Raw genomic sequence first — 13,278 nt, forward strand, 5'->3', positions numbered from 1 at the left:
CCTATTTTTTTTTCGTTTTTTTATACTTCAAAATTTTGGTTTACTTGTCTTCACAACTCTAGGATCTCTGAAGAGTTGTTATATTACCGGTGTTTTGGCTGAAGTGAGGGATTAGCCAATAAAACAGACAGTTGCAGCGAGTTCTTGGCGTGCGAAGGAGGGAACTGTGGGCATTCCACTAGAAACATCAACGCTGATTGGTTAATCAAATCTCTGACGTCATAGGGTCAAAAGCTGCTTGTATGACCCATGACACAACCTCCCACAGATCTTCATGTAGTAGAGGCCATCAGAAGTATAAAAAATGAAACGAGATATAGATCTGTATTTTAATCAGATTTTAATGTCTATTATTATTGACCAAAGCAGTATGTACATTGTATTTTAAGGGTCTCAGTCGAGGACAGATTTTGATTGAGCACCTTTCAGCTGAAAATTGCTCCCCAACATTTCCTTATTTTATTTTACTTGTGAAAAAATTGACCTTTTTGTCGACTCCTCCCATTATAAGGATTTGACCAATAAGCTCAGATAACAGTAACATCACGCTTTTTATAGGTCCAATGAAAACAATGGCTGCGAAAGTCTTCTTCAGAAGTTGCCATTCTACTTTTTTGCATCAACTGGGCTAGTAAAGACATTTATAAATTATGCACTTTGCTATAAGGGATATTTTGACATGGCAGTGGAGCCATACCCTTCGGCTGACTCCACGTTTAAAATCTGGGACATTCGAACACTGTGGCCCCTAACAGAAATACAAACATAATAAAAGAGAGAGAAATGGGCTTATTTTTGGACTAGCATGGTTCAATTTTATTTCCATAGTTCGCTTCCGTATAGGAGTCTATAGCAGTGGGGGGGGAGGGGGGAACCAGGATAAATCCACGATGTTTGATAAGCCACCCAACTCCTTGTCGCGTACAAGCGGGGAATCAAAACCATGCCACTTGACTCAATGACAGACCTTATGATCTAAAGCGCAGCCATCCACTCATTTCACCATAAACTGAAATAAAATAAAATAGGGTTTAATGTTCTACAGTGTCCCAATAAGGGAAATTTTGCCCAGACAGCGGCACTTCGGGTTACTCTTATATAGAATTCCAACTGCCAAGGGATCTTTTACATGTACGCCAATGTGTACAGGCGACCTTGTTTTTTTTCGTTTCATCAAAACAACTAGACGCTGTCCCTTGCAAGACCCTCCGTCCTGCATCACCGACAAGATGGGGACCACGCTGGAAAATCATGATCAACTTTCTAGGCCACCACTGCTGCCCCCTTCACCCCCCCCCCCTAATAAACATAATAAAGACAGGTGATCAAGTTTTGAAATGCTATTTAATAAACTGTGTAATTAGAACCAGTTTACAGTCTAAACATAAACCAAGATTTCCAGTCATCCCTTAGAGCAAGGCTGAGATTACATGGTCTCTACAGAAAGGCTGAGATTACAGTCTCTACAGCAAGGCTGAGATTACATGGTCTCTACAGCAAGGCTGTGATTACATGGTCTCTTCAGCAAGGCTGAGATTACATGGTCTCTACAGCAAGGCTAAGATTACATGGTCTCTACAGTAAGGCTGAGATTACATGGTCTCTACAGCAAGGCTGAGATTACATGGTCTCTACAGCAAGGCTGAGATTACATTGTCTCTACAGCAAGGCTGAGATTACATGGTCTCTACAGCAAGGCTGAGATTACATGGTCTCTACAGCAAGGCTGAGATTATATGGTCTCTACAGCAAGGCTGATATTACATGGTCTTTACAGCAAGGCTGAGATTACATGGTCTTTACAGCAAGGCTGTGATGAGATGGTCTCTACAGCAAGGCTGAGATTACATGGTCTTTACAGTAAGGATGAGATTACATGGTCTCTACAACAAGGCTGAGATTACAAGGTCTTTACAGCAAGGCCGAGATTACATGCAAACTCATTTCAACAGCCAGGCCTTTAACAGAATATGTCCTATAACTTGATAAGATCAGTGTTTCCCACGCCTTCAGTATAAAATTGACGGTATAGGACAAAGAATTTCTGTAGCTCATATCAGTGTCACATTAATAGGAATGACCACAACTTGCAATGGGTTGATGATGTATCAAAATGGCTCAGTTTAGAGTTTTTCTAAACAATGGTAGCACACGATCCCCGGTACTATTACCGAAAATATGACTGAACTGAGCAGATTTGTAACAGGGGTGAGGGTGTATATGTCCCAAGGTGTGTAATGGGGGTGGGGTGTATTTGTATGTGTCCCAAGGGGTTGGAGAGAAAATGTCATACCCAGATATACTGAGCAGGCGCGTAATAGCGGTAGGGTGTATTTGTATATGTCCCAATGGGTCAGAGAGTTTAGAGAAAGGCTGGGAACCACCTATACAAAATATCATACTGGTAATAATTTATATATTAATATATTAAAACAGTGATATTTTATAAATTTATTGTTAAATAATCAGATTTAAGTAAATTTAAGCGTAGATTAAGCCAACAATCATCTGCATAATACAAACAGCGATCAACAGTTTTAAAGTCATATAATATCATATAAACAAAGACACGCTACATAATAAATATTGCTTAAAATATGAGATATCACTAAGGGAAATAATTTAAATGGTTATAAAACAAACTAATTGATAATTTAAAGCTCAAATAAATAAATTTGGCTCAGATCTTGAATCTTACGATAACTCAGGTATCGTGTAGTTGTGTTGTTTTAGAGGGAGTTTCTGTGTTTAATGTTTAGTTTCAAACCATTGTTGGAAAACTGTTTAAATCTGTTGAGAATCATGAAAAAATACTGGGTTCCTACTGTTGTATATGGCCCATTTAAGATGATGAATGTTGGGTTTACAACTGTTTACTATCACTAGCAGTGTTGAGTAATTAACAGAGAGAGAGAGAGAGAGAAATGGGGTTTAACATCCATTCCACTTTATTTCAATAATTCATTTGCTTGTAGGGGTCTTTAGCAGTGGGAGGAAACCGGAGGACCCGGAGAAAACCCACAAGATTGGACAGGCGACCCTACTTCCTGTCACATACACCCGAGGAATCGAAACCATGCCAGTTGACTCAATGACAGACCGTATGATACAACGCGCACTAACCATTCGACCATCCAAACCCCTGAGTAATTAACAGACCAATGCTTTGGAACTAAACATAAGATACAGACCTACTAAAACAGTCCAACTACATAATACCTGAGTTATAGTACAGTTGTCACTTTATCCTTTCATGTTGGGGTAAAACAATGGTACAGATAACCTGGCAATCATACAGTATCTATACAAGAGGATGGTCATGTGATGATTGCGTAGAAATGTAGTGGATGATAGTGTTATCTGTATTTGGAATTGTTTAAAGATGTCGAGCATGACATTATGTAATTTATGGATACAATTTTCTGGTATTTTTCTTGTAGTTAAAACCGTAGTTATTTGTATCATATAACCAAAGATGAAATACAATGAGTTAATAAATATTCCATGATATTTGTTGAAGTACAACAATTTACAAAGATCCCATGATATTTGACGAAGTATAATTCAATGATGTGATTTAAAATTAAAAATCCCAAATAAGGCCATATAAAAAATATATATTCTGTTCCTCAAATATGCCCGCTTCAATTATAGCCACAAGTTTTTTATTTAAAACAAAAAAATATAAAAGACTATTAAATTTCCTTTCTCTGAAGTAACTCTAATACCTAGGGTAGATGAGTATATTTTTCGCACAATTGCGCAGATTTTTAAAATCGCCCACGTGACTGATCACAGCGACGACGATTCTGCTCGTCAAACCATTTGCCTGACTAATTACACGTTTCTAGTATGTTAGATATTTTCGGGCAAATATTTTATGACCGCAATCGATTCGCCGGCATATCCGCTCATCTACCCATGTCCTAAAAAATATCGAACGAGTCTGAGTACCATTATATTTTGTTTGCGCGGCCTAAATGAATACAACAATTACACAACAGCAGTGGAGGACCGGTTAAATCTATTTGTTAAGGCCAGCTGAATTTTTGTCAAGGTCACTGAGATGTAAACAAGGTAAGGGCACGTGATTGTTGTCAAGATTGTAGGTTAGGGTTAGGGTAAGCATTGGGGCTAGGTCCAGCGTTAGTGTTGGGATTAGCGCGAGCCACGTTTACATCTCGTGACCTATGACGAAAAATCGAGCTGGCCTTATCATGTAGTATTAACCGTGGCAGACCATACCAACCAACAAAAAGCTAAAATTTACACATTTCATAGAAATATAATAATTAATGCATATTTTATAGGGTTATTTACGATTTGGAGGGCCACGATAGCCCCTACCTTGATCTGCCACTGAACATATAAATTAAGCGTTTTCTAAAAACAAAACAAAAATCCCCTTTTGCCATGTAATAAAAAAATATGACCCCCAAAGTTATAGATTATTGAAATAGATTAATGTACAATTATTAATATCATCAAAAAACTAAATAAACGTAATAATAATATATGAAATAAAAACTGGTCCATTGTTGTCATTGGTTACTTGCATATGTTTACAGCAACTGTTGTCATTGGTTACTTGCATGTGTTTACAGCAAATGTTGCTATTGGTTACTTCTATGTATTTACAGCAAATGTTGTCATTGGTTACTTGCATGTGTTTTCAGCAAATGTCGTGGTTGGTCAACCTAGAATAAAACAAACGAGATCCACGGTTATTATAAGAAACAGGGAAGGTGAAATAAAGTTGCTGATCGTCAAAGGAGGGATTCTGAATCCCTTGCTAACAACATTATTGTGAAAGTCGAATCTTTAAAAGGGAGAGAGAGAAATGGGGTTTAACATCTATTCGACACAAAGTAGGTCATTTCGGGACTAACATATGGTTTAATTTATTTCAATAATTCACTTCCATGTAGGAGTCTTTAGCAGTGGGAGGAAACCGGAGGACCCGGAGAAAACCCACGAATGACAGGCCTTATGATACAGCGGGCATTTGCTAACCATTCGGCCTTGTCTCAACTTGGTGCTATGAAATTAAGATATTCTTACAGAGATCGTATATGTATATCTATAATTACAGATTCTTACACATGACCTGCTATATTTTACACAGAATCATCATGGCGTTTCTTATCTTTAACACCCAATCTGATTAAAACACAGATCCGATTTTTAGAGTTTTTATAGTTCAAAACTTTGCTTTACTTGTCTTTACTACACTAGGATCTGGAAGAGTTGTTGTATAACCCGTGTTATGGATGATGCGAGGTATTAGCCAATGAAACAGACTGTTGCAGGGAGTTCTTGGTGTGATGCACAGAACTGTGGATATCCTACTAGAAACATCAACGCTGATTGATTAATCATAGGGTCAAAAGTCGCTCGACCCTTCAGTACAACGGGTCAGATCTTCATGTAGTGTAGGCCATCGAAAGTATAAAAGACCAAACGAAATATAGATCTGTATTTTAATCAGGTCCGGAGTTCGCAAAGCATTCTCAGACTTAAGTTAAGAATTTACTCGAAACTGTTCGCCTTATTTTAACTAAAATGTAGCCATTTATAAAACTTTGTTGTTTTAATGTATCAATTACATCATTTCTGGATCAATGATATTTTTCATCAACAGTGATTGAAAGTTGAGTAAATTCTTAACTTAAGTCTGGGAATGCTTTTTGAACTTGGGGCCTGGGCCCTTATTCACGAAAACTTAAACTAAGATACAATCGAAATTTTAAGAAATACTGTAATTAGATTGGCTGACCAGTAAAATCAATCTGCATATATCCAATGAAGTTGCAGTATTTCTTAAAATTTTGGTTGTAACTTTGTTTAAGTTTTCGTGAATAACGGCCCTGATTGTTTTCATGTTGATCTATTAAACAGATTAGGTAACAGAATGATAAACAAGGGTGCAGTTGACAAGACTCTCTCTGTATACGAGGAATTTTATAATAAATATAATTATCAATATATAATTTGATCTATTTAAAAAAATCTTGAGACAGTTGATTGATAAAATAAATTGATTTAAAAATGAATACTGAATACTATTCAGGTTAAAGTTTAATCTTAAATTAGAATAAAGTTATTATTATTATTAAAGATCAAAACATGGATTATGACAAGTAGCAAAAAAGCTTTAAAAGCAAATTAGCAGGGCAGTATAAGGCCTGCAGAACATGTATATATGTATTTCTAAATGAACAATAGATGAGTGAATGGAAATAAATACATATGTAACAATGAAAATATTTATTCTGTTATCAAAATATTTTATTGACATGTCTATCTGTAAAAAATACTCAGTACTATATAGAAATCTTAACCCCTAAGGGATTTCCTAACTTAATTTATAAATTTCACGCTTGGCTTTTCACTGCCTTATTGTATGTGTAACAGCTTTGTTTAATGCCCGTGGAACTTAGTTATATCGCCTAATTATTTTCTATCTGTATATGTATAGTAAATTTATTTTCCTATGGCCTCTATGTTATTTTTTGTATTTGATATATATAGTACTATATATAAATCTAAACTCCTAACGGACTTCCTAACTTAATTTATAAATTTCACGCTTGGCTTTTCACTGTCTTATTGTGTGTGTAACAACTTTGTTTAATGCCTGTGGAACGAAGTTATATAGCCTAATTATTTTCTATCTGTATATGTATAGTAAATTTATTTTCCTATGGAGAGAGAGAGAAATGGGGTTTAATGTCCACTCGACACAAACTAGGTCATTTCGGGACTAACATATGGTTTAATTTTATTTCAATAATTCGCTTGCGCGTAGGGGTCTTTAGCAGTGGGAGGAAACCGGAGGACCCAGAGAAAACCCACGAGGTTGGACAGGCAACCCTACTCCTTGTCACGTACAACCGGGGATTTCGAAACCACGCCAGTTGACTCAATGACAGGCCTTGTGATACAGCACGCACATGCTAACCATTTGGCTATTCAACCCCCCTATTTTCCTATGGCCTTTATCATAATTTGTGTATTTGATAATAATAAAGTAATAAGAAGTAATAATAGAGGGAGGGGAATGGGGTTAACATTCACTTGACACAAACTACGTCATTTCGGGACTAACATATCGTTCAATGTTATTTCATTAAGTAATAATAGTAATGACGGTTTGTTTGTTTAATTTTAAAATAAAATCACTAGCATTGAAAATCAATTCGATTGATTGTCCACTGTCTGTTTAGTTCTTATTAAATTATAACATTGTTTAAATGGTGGATAAACACTGGCTGTTTAGAAGTTAGGGGACTGTTATTGCTCCAAGAAATTTCTATGTGGGGCCAGAATATGATATTTAATTCCCAGGTCTAATGTTTGAACTGTGAAACAATACATGAATTCTCATATAAGATGGATAATAAATTTATAACAATTTGAGTATTTCTATCGAAAAGCATAAACGCTAATTTAGCAAGTATATGGAATATACAAATTGTTTATTCTTTTTTTTTTTTATTAAAACTGGACTTTTGATAAAAATTGTAAGAAAAAAGCAATTTGAAACAATGCAAAATATTGTTGTTGTTAATTATCACACAAACTAATTGTTCTTATTACACAAACAAATTTTTGTTCATAGTTATCACACAAAATATATGAAATTAGTTTAAAAATTGTCAGATTAATTTGTGTCTTCAAGCCGCTCCCTCCCCACAAATACCCTTTACAGTAATGCCGTAGACATAATATATATATATATATTTATATCACATATATAAATCTTACATCAGAAGGGGTCGGTCCTTTATTCCACGGTAACACTCTTGGCGAGATTACGGGGGCAGTCCACCTATAAAAACAATAGCATAAAGTTGGAAACACTGTATTTCAATATTTTAATGTATTAAACACAACTTAATTCAAATACATCTCATAGGTTGTTATTCATTTATTGATATTTGGTCAAAGATCCTATTTCAAATCTTCATGTAAAGAAAAATAAAAATGAAATGTTCGGTATTAATAATTATTTCACCATATTAAGTTGTTTTTTTTAATTAAGATAATAATAATAAAAAAATAATAAAATATTGTTCGGTATTAACAATTATTTTACCATATAAAGTTTTTTTTTGTTAATTAAATAATAATAAAAAAATAATAAAATATTTATTTACTATGGCAGGTAGCAGAAATGAATATTATTGCTACTATTTTTTTTTACCAAAATGCAATATGTGCTAAGTTAAGTAATTTCAATCTTACTTTTAAAAAAAAAAATAACAATTAAATAAAAAATAAATAATAAGAAAATAATGCAAAGATCCAAAACATTTTTTTTTTAAGTTCAGAGAACTTGCTAATGTTAAACTGTATGCAAAAAAAGTGTAAATAAAATTTCTTTTATGTTAAGGACAACTAATTTTACTGACGATGCAAGTGAAAAGGGAGATAATTATTTTTTAAGTAAACTACTGATCTGAGGTTGCCTGGCAACTAAACATGTCCACAGCAGCTAAGTCCTCCAAGCAGTTCCTTAATATTGTCACATTTATATTCTTCATGATAATGGGATCATTTATACGACACTAAAAATTGATTAACTTATCAAAAATAAAGACTTCTAGTAAGTCGTAGTGCGAACAGTAAAAATTATTATACATAACCTGTACTGGTCATAAAATTATAAGTTAGCTGTGTGAGTTATTGAAAATCAATAATTACAGTGTATAAATTTCAAATCAATCGCATGATAGTCTATATTTGAAGTGATCAAGGACCATAAATCAAACAGTTATTATCATTACTCATTGAAAATCAATTGGATTCTTTGTCTCATGAACTACAAAAAGTACTGTGCATAAGTTTAAAGTGTATCCGATCATAATTGACGACAGACTGACGGACAGACAAGTGTGTTGACAATATCCCAACCACATTTCAGTGTGGGTGTATATAGAAATAAAATGCTGATAAAAGGAAAGCAGCTATAAAAGCATAGGCTCTATAGGATTAAATTTCAGTAAATAAATAAATAAATAAATAACCAAAAAAGCTACCACATGTCATTTTTCCCTCACATTAGAAATTTGTTTTACTAAATACAAAGTTAAACTGATAAAAAAAAAATAAATATATTAATCCATTTTACTATCTGCCCACATACAACATTCATCCCACTTTTCATCTGTTCAAAATCTTTAAGTTTTAAGAGATTATAGCAAGCATGAGGAAAGAATAGGAGAAGCAACAACTTAGCGTTGTTTTGAAACTAGGAGAAAGATGGGGACGGTTTTCGTTTTTTGTAAAGTAGACAAATTTGGATTAAAAAAGTGGGTGGGTTGAACTAGGAATAGAAATAAGGAGGGATAAGAAATAACATAAGACCTAGTGTGTTAGACTAAGGAAATTTGTGTTAGTCAGGGAAGTGTGTATTAGAGTAATGAACTCTGTGTAATAGTAAGGAAGTGTGTATTAGAGTAAGCGTGTGTAATAGTAAGGAAGTGAGTGTCATAGTAATGAAGTGTGTGTTAGAGTAAGGAAAAGTGTGTTATAGTAAGGAAGTATGTGTAAAAGAAACGAAATGTGTGTAATAGTAACGAGTTGTGTGTAATAGTAACAGAGTTGTTTTACAGAAGTGTGTGTAATAATAAGGAAGTGTGTGTAATAATAAGGAAGTGTGTGTAATAGTAACAAAGTTGTTTGTACAGAAGTGTGTGTAATAGTAGGGAAGTGTGTGTAATAGTAAGGAAGTGTGTATTAGAGGAAGGAAGTGTGTATTAAGAGTAAGGAAAAGTGTGTAATAGTAACGAAGTGTGTGTAATAGTAACGAAGTTGTGTAATAAGGATGTACTCTTAAGAGTGTGATGTCTGTATCACAGAACAGAAACAGGAAAACAAATAATAAATATAAGAAAGTGGATATTGAATGCATTAAAACATACAACGAATCAAATGCTTAAAAGAAAAGATTTTGAAGAGATTTTCTGGGACCGACCCACAAGTTATTTTTATTAAGATATATATATATGTATATAGTTAAATTTGAAACCATAGATACAGAAAGCTGATTATTGAAACACCATGGTATACGTAAAGCATAACTCTCATGTTTGAAAAATATATGTGACGAACAAGCACTTGTAAGTTTTGAACCATCAGTTCTATTGGTAGGCCACGTGTTAAATAGTCTGCTTTCTGTATCCATTTCATGATGAATATTCCTCCAATAAATTAAAATAACACGACAAACAGCTCCTATGTTTGTGAGGTACTAAGTTCAACTTATATAAGTTTTAGGACTAGTTAATGCTTCTATACTAGGGATAACAGTCACAGTTATCAAGCCTGTTACTGCCTGTTTCTCCACATTTATGATCTGCAAATCTGTGTTTAACTTCGTAGAATACGATAATTTTAAAAGTTTGGTTTGTAATGTCAATTTTAATATTGACCAGTCACATGATGAACTAAAGACAGATTTGTAAATCATAATACTAAGAATAAAACTGTAGCGTTGTTTCTAAACCGAATCCAGAAATGTTTTCCCTACAGTTATTTTCTGAATATTCAAGATTTAAGAGTCTTGCGAAAAGTTGATAAAGATTTCAGATTCTTGTCAAACGTTGTCCCTAATTTTTGGGATTAAATATCCAAAAACATGTTTATAATGTTATTGTCATCTCAAGTTACCCCAATTCATACCATATTTGACCATATCTTCAATTAAAGCAAATTTTAAAAAAAATCCAAAGCAATTTTTAAGAAAATCCAAATAATTTTTATGAAAATCTAAAGAATGTTTAAGAAAATCCAAAGAATGTTTAAGAAAATCCAAAGAATGTTTAAGAAAATCCAAATAATTTTGAAGAAAATCCAAAGAATTTTTAAGAAAATCCAATGAATTGAAAGAAATGATGACAAGAAAGGGGGATAACTGGAGAAAACAATTGTTTTAAGGGGAGGACAAAATCCTTACATCATATTCCCGGAGCACAGCGATATGGAATGACAGAAGTTGAAGAGGTACTACTGATAATATTCCTTGCAGACAATCTACGTTATGCGGAATCGCCAGGAACTTGTACGCAAACATCTGTGTTTCTGTGTCATCATTGTTACATATTAAAATTGGACGCCCCTAAAATTGGAATGGTGATGATCCAGTTAACATAAGGTTATAAGTGTTAGGATGAGTCTATTGTGATAAAATAGGTGGTATGTGATGATGTTAGTCAATATTAAATTAAAAACATTAATAAACCAAGCTATATATGAAAGGAGAATATATTCAGCACGGCAATACCCCTGTGGAATAACAAATTCATTTTCCGAACTTCCGAGAATAACAGTCATTCTCCGAAACCACAGTTGGAATATGAATTTATTTTTAACCAAAATAAAGGGAGATAACCAAGCACGTGCAAATAATTCAGCCAGTGATAAAAGCTATAAAAATAAAATAAAATAAAACCCAAAGCAACATGCAATTTGGCAGATTACAATGCCCTTGGCGCTATAAATAAATACCAAGTTTCATTTTTTCCATGCTTACATCCAAGTTTTTCGTATCTGCGATATGCAGTGAGAGTAATTGTAAAGGAATACAAGTGAGGATGCCTTGTAGACAATCTATAGTTAACGGAACTTCAACATATTTATTGGCCTGTGATTGCGTTTCTGTATCTCCGGTGTTACAGATCAAAATCGGTTCGCCCTACAAGATAAATAAATCATTCGTGCACATTTAACAATTAGTAATAGAAATAAACAAACAAACAATACAACAATTAGTAATCAAAACAAACCAACTAGTAATTCAATACATTTGGAGGAAAAAGACATAAAAACAATAAAAAAAAAAGAATATTGATCAGACACTACCAGGACTTTCGTTTTAGAATTTTGCAAACTGGTAAATTTATTAACCTCTTTGTTTACTGGATACCTTTTGTAAAGGAAACAACTTTTTAAAGCATTATCTCAATTTTTACGTACATTTTTTTTTGTGCATAATAGAGGTATAGAGAAATGGAGCTTAACATCCACTTGACTAGGTCATTTTGGGACTAAAACATGGTTCAATTTTATTTCAATGATTTGCTTACGTGTAGGGGTCTTTAGCAGTGGGAGGAAACTGGAGGACCCGGAGAAAAAACAAGAGGTTGGACAGGCCACCCTACTCCTTGTTACGTACAACTGGGGAATCGAAACCACGCCAGTTGACTCAAGGGCAGACCTTATGATACATTTGGTCATCCAACCCCCCTTGTGCATAATAACTATAAATTTAAGTCTATTTATTGAGTTTTATGGTTAAGTTCTCCAACCAGTCAAATTCACTGTCAAACAGTCTGAAACGAAAGCCCTGGATGTTACATAAAAACATTCAAATGAAGTTCAAAAATCTAAAATAATAATAAATTCCACTGAAGAAAATATCAACGTGTAGATGACTTTGTTAGTCAAATAGTTTTAGAAAAGACATTTTTCTAAAATAAAGCAGTTTTAGAAAAGATATTTTCTAAATCCAAAAATCATTTAATATTTTCTTCAATAAAATGCTTTAATAAAAATGCAGGGAAAAATTAAAGAGTAAGCTGTCAAGCAACAATATTTCCAACAATTTAAACAAGTAGCCTTTGGTTTAAGTAATGCCCCAACAGTATTTTAATTTCTGATGGACAATCTACTATGGTTTAAGTAATGCTTCCATCTACATTCGATTGACACCCTATAAACCACGGCTCTGTAATATGAAATTCTTTTAAAATATTTCAATCCTTTGATTATGACTGCACAACAGAACTTGACTGAGAGCCACAGTGACTCAGAGTATATTGCTGCTTGTACAATAAGCGGGTGCTTCTGGATTTGATTACTGCCTTGGCAGAAAAAAATCTAAATGTCAGTGTTACACGACAGTGTAGCAAGAGAGAAATGTGGTACAAATTTTTTTTCAGGTGGAGAACCTTGAGAAATCCCACAAAATTAGGCAGGCAACCCTACTCCTTGTGTGGGATTTTATGCTCTAAACTGCACATTTGACCATTCAGCCATCTGACCCCCAAATAAGGTTCATTGACAGATCAACTGAAAGTTGGAAAAAAGAACAGGCAGTAGTGCTGAAACATTTCCCTGATAACACACTGCAAGGTGTATGACTGTCTTCATTAGCAGCATGTTCAACCCCATTTCTGAAATTTGATTAATTCTACAAATCACACAAAATACTCGAGAAGAAAATTAAGATGTATAAAGGTCGTCGTCATCAAGCTATAATGTATGAATTCAAAA

The 13,278-nt window shown here is 33.8% G+C and overlaps 1 protein-coding gene across 5 annotated transcripts in view; it reads right to left on the minus strand.

Moving 5' to 3' along the window:
• Positions 1-2,436: 2,436 nt before the first annotated feature.
• Positions 2,437-13,278, minus strand: part of LOC126809752 (glutamine--fructose-6-phosphate aminotransferase [isomerizing] 2) — a 78,771-nt gene continuing 67,929 nt past the window's right edge. For 2 of the 5 annotated variants that reach the window (XM_050534508.2, XM_050534505.2), the window contains 2 exons: positions 11,537-11,698; positions 2,437-4,697 (listed from right to left, as the gene is read on the minus strand). In XM_050534508.2, the coding sequence (XP_050390465.1) occupies positions 4,650-4,697; positions 11,537-11,698 (210 nt within the window). In that variant the 3' untranslated portion in view covers positions 2,437-4,649. Of the gene's footprint in view, positions 4,698-7,767; positions 7,832-10,960; positions 11,123-11,536; positions 11,699-13,278 lie in introns of all 5 variants that reach the window. The other 3 variants (XM_050534507.2, XM_050534506.2, XM_050534504.2) reach the window with 3 other exon arrangements.

The sequence above is a fragment of the Patella vulgata genome, chromosome 2, assembly GCF_932274485.2.
Source record: "Patella vulgata chromosome 2, xgPatVulg1.2, whole genome shotgun sequence".
NCBI lineage: Eukaryota > Metazoa > Mollusca > Gastropoda > Patellidae > Patella > Patella vulgata.